Source organism: Gossypium arboreum, chromosome 9, assembly GCF_025698485.1.
Source record: "Gossypium arboreum isolate Shixiya-1 chromosome 9, ASM2569848v2, whole genome shotgun sequence".
Lineage (NCBI taxonomy): Eukaryota > Viridiplantae > Streptophyta > Magnoliopsida > Malvales > Malvaceae > Gossypium > Gossypium arboreum.
Window position 1 is genome coordinate 35940910 of NC_069078.1, and position 7051 is coordinate 35947960.

General features: G+C 31.2%; 1 protein-coding gene across 2 annotated transcripts; it reads right to left on the bottom strand.

The window, feature by feature from the left end:
* Positions 1 to 422: 422 nt before the first annotated feature.
* On the bottom strand, positions 423 to 3275 carry LOC108454726 (uncharacterized). 2 transcript variants are annotated; one of them, XM_017753275.2, is made up of 7 exons: positions 3128 to 3275; positions 2318 to 2499; positions 2023 to 2163; positions 1568 to 1676; positions 1375 to 1436; positions 933 to 1036; positions 423 to 731 (listed from the first exon to the last, which is right to left on the bottom strand). In XM_017753275.2, the coding sequence occupies exons 2-7, from the start codon at positions 2408 to 2410 to the stop codon at positions 629 to 631; spliced, it is 612 nt and encodes a 203-aa protein (XP_017608764.1). In that variant the 5' UTR covers positions 2411 to 2499; positions 3128 to 3275; the 3' UTR covers positions 423 to 628. The 2 variants fall into 2 exon arrangements, with proteins under 2 accessions (XP_017608764.1, XP_017608765.1); XM_017753276.2 differs by having other exon boundaries at positions 2318 to 2461; positions 3128 to 3273.
* Between the last annotated feature and the right edge of the window lie 3776 nt (positions 3276 to 7051).

The window sequence follows — 7051 nt, forward strand, 5'->3', positions numbered from 1 at the left end:
GATAATATTAATATTATATCAATAACAGAGATATTGGATCAATTCAAGTTTACATTAATGATAAGTAAAATTATATCGATAAATTCAATAGTTGAATCATTTTATCATACACTAATGCAAGAGATTTCTCCCCGTATATGTGTGTGTATATTTAACAAGTAAAACCAAACCCCTTTAAACACTAGCCCTATTAGGACAACATCCTATCTTTTCACCACTCGAAGTTGTTAAGTTGGGAAAACAGAAAAACAGAACATAAACAGATAGCCTAATTAATTGATTTTTTTTTTTTTTTTTTTTGCATGTCGTATGTCCTTGGTGCTTCTACGTTACGTAATTTTAAGTGCTCCTTTCAAAATAAATTCCTTCTCGTATAAAATAGTCATCTTTTACAATTAGTATAAATGAGAACTGAGATGCCATTTCCATGGTGACAACTTGAAGACATTATTAGTATTATCTGAATTTCACACAACATAATTATAATAACAAAGCCATAGCTTACAAGTGGGAAAAAATTGATTTAACTTTTAATCAATATAAAACCTAATGTGAACCCTGATTTATTCACAGAAGCTACAAAAAAAGGGTGAAGCAGCTGTAACTCGGTTTCTTTCCCTCTAAAGCTCTAATTAGGACCAGTTATACCTGCACGAATTCTCAAAGTCTCGGTTCTCTTGCTTCTCTCCATTACCTCCACTAACCATTCAACACCTTCTTTAATCCCCATCCTGCGTGGAAAAACACTTCAACAATTATTATCTTTGTAAACGTGAACCCGGTAGTTGTAATGGCCGTGACTGGACAAGGCTCCATATAAAACTTGCAGTCAATAGTCAATAATAATTATTGAATTTAACATTCCCTCTGCATCCAGGCAGAAAAATCAAGCTCAAACTTGATGGGGACAAGAGTGTCATGAATAAACTTACCCATCAAAAGCAGAAGCCGCCTCAAACATGTAAACCCTTTCGTCCAACTTTTTAAGATCTAGGTATTCGGCAAGTTCTTCAGCTGATAAAGCTTCTGAGAGATCCTGCATTGAAGCACAACTGTTAAAACCATGATCACTGACCAAATTCATACAAGATGAAAGAAAAACATGAACGGTATTACTCATAAAAGATAAAGGCAAAACTGATAGAACAGTTACTAAGCTCAAGAGAGTTTCATTATGGTTGCCATGAAACTAAAAAATGCAACAGAAAAGACACGTAATGCAGCAATAAATAAGAACGATATAAGGAGAGATATAAGTTACGCAAACAAGGATGTCTCATAGATGCTTTAAACAAATGGGAGGGATTTTCATTGTAAATATTATATATAACCAGGATTTAGGGATTTGGGATTATCATTTAGGACTAACAGTACCTGCTTGTTTGCTAATATCAAGAGAGGGGCTCCCTGCAGATCTTCATGTCTAAGAACTTTTTCTGGATATGGAAAAGAAGGCAAGTAACTCAATATGTCATCATCACAAAACCTCACAATTTCGAAACTGTAGTCAATGCCTCGGCACTATAACAGTATAAGCCCTTATCATTAAGAATTAGACAATACTTACCAAGTGCTGATTTTGAGTCCTCAAAACGTGAAGGGCAAGCAGCATCAATTACAAATATCACAGCATGTGCCTCTTCATAGTATTTCTCCCAAATTGAGCGCAGACCAGGCTGAGAAAGATAGGAAACAGATATATTTGTATCACATATGAAGCTTGCTTCGGATATGTTTCATGGGCAAAGAAACATAAAGTTAAAACGCCAAGGTTTAAGCATCAAACATTGCACTGCATATTGTCAGTTTATCTCCCCTATAAACATTTCGATAACAGTGGACCAAAGGTGCCGTGAGAAGTTCTTTTTAAAATACATTGCAGCTAAATTAGTTAAAAGACTGAAAGCTTTCAAAAAGAAATATATTAAGTAGAATTCAAAAAGCATGAGGTGTACGTTCATGCAAATCACCATTGCAAGAAATTTAATCAATTGCATTACTTTATACATGCACTCTACTTACCTGGCCTCCTAGGTCCCAGAACACGAATTTCGTATTTGAAACTCCAATCCGACCAATATTAAGTCCCACAGTTGGAACAATCCGATCAGGTGGTACGCCTGCCAAGTTCGAGTATACTGATTTCAGCTTCTCCAACAAAGTCTACCACAAATAGCACAAAAGATCAGTGCTGAAAGCCTGAAACCTTTAGCCAAGAGTTAAATATGGATGAAGCCTACAACAATCATTAATAATCTTGCAGGCATAAATAAAAAATCAACTTTAAAACCCCGAGAAAGAAGTTGAAAGATATTACCGTTTTCCCAGCCTTATCAATTCCAAGAATGAGTACATGAAACTCTGTCTTACTAAAAAGGTACTTCCAAAGTCCATAAAAGAGAGAGAACATCGCTGTCTTGTTAACTCTTATCAATTATTTTGTTCCTTCTGATCTTCAACACTAAAAACAAATGTATCTTATTATCATAATTTACAGTCCTGGAAATAGAAGTGAGTCAACATTAAACAAGAAGAATTAGTTAAAAGATTAAAGAAATCGAATCAAAATACAAATAATCCAGATTTTCAAAGTTCGAGCTTTCACCACTTAAGTTATTTCAGCAACAAATTTTACAATTTATGTTAATATTCAGCAAATTATCGGCAATAAAACAACAACTTTTGCTTCTTTTATTCAGATTTCCAGACTATTCAATCTAACTTCTCAAGATGCAACTGATATATTCAACATTCACTGTGTCCTTCTATTAACATGCAAAATCTAATCACCAGTTCCTTCAAAAAGAATTTACAAATTTAATTAGTAAGGAAATCGAAATGAAAATGGAAAAGAACATGAATGAAATAGATCCGATTCAGCAGTAAGAAGATAGGGGAGATCTCATATCAAAGAACATAAACAAATCAACTAAGAAGCATAAAAAACTAGAATAAAAGTAACAAACTAGCCCGATTAAGAAAAACAAAACAAAAATCTACGCAATGCAAGAACTGGCAGATCAAAAGTTGCTAAATATTTAGGTATTAAAAGGGAAAAAAACCAGTGCGAAAAAATTAGATCAAAACAAATAGCAATCAAAAGAAATATGCGAAAAAGAATCCTTACTTTCGATGGAAATTAATTGCAGGAACTGTGGGTTGGCTACTCCTGCTGTTAAAATATGAACCTTGCTTTTAATTTCCTTCCAACGAAAACCTCTATTGCCGGTTTATGCTTTCATTAGCTCCTCCCCACATCAACTTTCATATTCCCGAATTACCCTTGAGCCACGTCAATGTACCCATCTCACGTACGTGGCAAGATCTACGGGTATGATTAAATCTTTAGACTCTGAGCTCTAGTCATTGAGAGTTATTAAATTATTAAGGAAATTAACTTTTAGAATTTTTTTTAAATAATTATTGAATTATTAAAAAATTTTATTTAAATTATTGAATTATTTAAAAAATTTTATTTAAATTAATGTGTTGTAAAAAAATAACTTGTAAACTCTAAATAATAATTCAACTATTAGTATGATGACCCCATCGTGAATAAAAACATATCTTAAACATAATATAAATTAAATTATTTTTGATTAAAATTATTAATATAAATTAAATCAGACATAATATAAATAATTACATAAAATTATGAGTATTTGAATATTTTTGAAATAATTAATGTCCTGTAAACTTTGAATTTGGATTTGAAAATCCAATTTTTTGTTTGGATAGTAAATAAAAATTGGATTTCAATTTGGAAAAATCTAATTTGAATTTAAATTTTGGGTTTTAAAATTTAATTTAAAACTTGAAATTTTCAAAATCCAAGATTGATTAAAAAATATGAAAACTTTTTATTCTCTTTTCTTTCATCTTTCTTTCAAAACTCAAATAATAAATAATTAATTTTACTTATAGTATATCATCAACAAAGCTCAAAGTTTTCAAAATTTGATTGGTTGGTAAATTGTTTAGACTACTGGTTCACAATTCAACCGGTTTGATTGATACAATCGGTTCAATTGAATAAATTATTAAAAATAGATAATTAATTTGATTAAAAACAATAAATAATTAATTTTACTTATACCATATCATCAACAAAGCTCTAGGTTTTCAGAATTTGATTGGTAGGCAATTGGTCAAACCACTAGTTCCTAGTTCAACAGGTTTGATCAGTACAATAGGTTCAATTGAATAAATTATTAAAAATAGATAAAAATCAGTTCGACCGTCTGTTTGGTTAGTCCAACCAATTCAACCATCAATTTAATCAGTTCGATTGGTTCATCCGGTTCACGAGTTAAAAAAATTGACATCTTATTTGTTAAACTAACTTTATTTGATAATATATTTTGATATAATAAATTAAAATGTTTTTGAATAAAAGTTAAAGTTGAACACAATTGACAAAACGATAAAATCAAGTTAAAATGATTTCAATTGAGTTAAACATTTTCAATCAAGTTAAAATTGTTTTAAAACAAGTCAGTATTGTTTCAAGCCAAAAAGTATATACTGACTTGTTTTAAAACAGTTTTAACTTGGTTGAAAATGTTTAACTCAATTGAAACCATTTTAACTTGATTTTATACTTTTTGGCTTGGTATCAATAGTTTTCGAAATATCGATACCTATTTTAAAGTTTATGCCAAATTGACATTCTTTTTTGCAATCAATTACAAAAAGTACTAATACCTTTTCAAAAAGTATCGATACCTTTTACCAGGTATCAATAAATTGTCTTTGGTATCATTGTAAACTAACTTTAACAGCCACTGAATCAGACATTAAATGCTAATAATATCGATACTCAAAGAAAAAAGTATCAATACCTTTTGTTGCAGGTGAAATTAATGATCTAGTATTTTCATCCCCAATGGCTCTATTAACTTTCACAACAACCCCAACAATTGGAAATGAATTAGAGGGTATAAATATAATCTTCTAAAGGTACTACAACAACAAGAGAGATCATCAAGCTTAAAGATCAATCAAAACAATCTTAGTGCTTAATTCTTTCATACTTTTCTTTACACACTTGTGGGTTTTCATTGTTATTCTTTAGCTCAAGTGTATTCTTGTTTATTTGTGCTTAATTGGCAAACATTCTGATATTGTAAGGATTATTTCTTTATATCTCTTTGAGATGGTTGAATCTTAAGGTTTGGGTAGAAACCTTAAGGGAGTTTCAATCTTAAGATTTTAGGTACTATCTTAAAGGAGATTGTAAGGTTAAACCTTATCCTCAAAGGTTGTCGAATTAGTGAATTTGGGAAAATACTTAGTTGTGCAAAGTTAAGGTTGTGGAGTAGGAAATTTGGGTCGAACCACTATAAATCGTGTGTTTTTTGTTGAATTTTTTTTCCTGCTTCCACCATTTTCTTAAAAGACAATCCACCTTCCCTTTTGGTGATTTCTGTTTGATTTTTTGAGCTAACATTATTTCAAATTGGTAGCCCTCAGCTGTTTCATAATCCAATTGGTCTGACCAGTCAGTTTAGTCCCATTTTGAAAACATTGACAAAGCTTCATGCATTTAATTTAATTTAATTTAATACAACATTAATATTTAAAAATTTCATTTATACCATAATTTCCACATAATTTTAAACCCTTGAATTTTAATTTATACTTAAATAAGTCCACTTATGCCCAGTGCAAATTGGTCTAACAAGTTGATTTGGTTCGATTTTGAAAACAATGACGAATGTAACAGCCTGATTTAGGGCCTAGTCGGAATGTAGTCTCGGGACCACAAATCCAGAGTTGAGTAAATTATTTTATAATTATTTTGATGTTATAGCATGATTATATGAATGCATGGAAAATTTGGTGAGTTAATTTTGACGTTCGTAAGCTCAATTGAGAAAAAGGACTAAATCGCATAAAATGCAAAAGTCCTATTTTGATAGCTAAAAGTGCCAAATAGCTAGAGAACCTAATTTTGGGGTCTTTAAAGGGCAATTAGACCCTAAGATTGTGCATGGCCGGCCATAGGAGGTAATTTGGTCAAAAAGTCCAAGTTTGATGGGTTTGATGGCTAATTTGACTAAAATAGAAATATAATAAAAGAAAGATGATATCATCCTATTTCCTATTTCTTCTTCACCGATTTTTCAGCCATTTTTTGGGGTTTTGAGCTTCAAAAATTTCAGCAACTTTAAGTCTTCACAAGTAAGTGATTTTAATGGCTTTTCTTGAATATTATTGTACTTTTGAGACTCTTAAAGCAAGAGCTTTCAAATGATGGTACTATTTTACAAAATGATCAAGAGTGTAGGAATTTTCTATGAAAGGATTTGTAATTTTGCTGAGGCTTTATGGGAGAAAATGAGTCTTGGGTGTCCTATAACCAACTTTTGTGAAAGGTGTTAGCATGAAAACACCTAAAAGGACTATTTTGCATAAGTTGTAAAATAGATGATAAGCGTGTGAAATAGTGAGAATTTGGAGTTTCTATAAGAGTATAAAGTGTTCATATAGGCTTAAGTTATGAATAAATTCGATAAAAATCGATTTTTGGGCCTAGGGGTAAAATGGTCATTTTACCAAAGATATAAATTTTTGATTTCTTAATTTTATTTAGTGACTAAATAAGTGCATTTTGCGATTATAGATCAAAAATCCCCAAATACGAACTTAAGCTTGAGAAAAGCCAAGTAAATCGATTAAATCGACTAGTCACCACATTTTGTAATCTGAGGTAAGTTGTATGTAAATAATACAAATACATTGATAATGTATGTCATTGAATTGTATTGAAATTATTATAGAATGAATTGCTTGATCGTGGAAATAAGATAATGTGATGAGAATAGAGATAGTAAAATTCCCGAATGAACTTTAGGAAATAAATCAGATATTCATGCTATGACATTTGGGTCACTTGTGTGAGCTAGTGTAAGACATGTTTGAGACATGCATCGGCCACATTATGAGAGCCAGTGTAAAACCATGTCTGGGACATGGCATCAGCATTGAGACGAGCACTAGTGTAAGACATGTCTGGGACATGCATCGGCCTCGAGACGTAAGCCAGTGT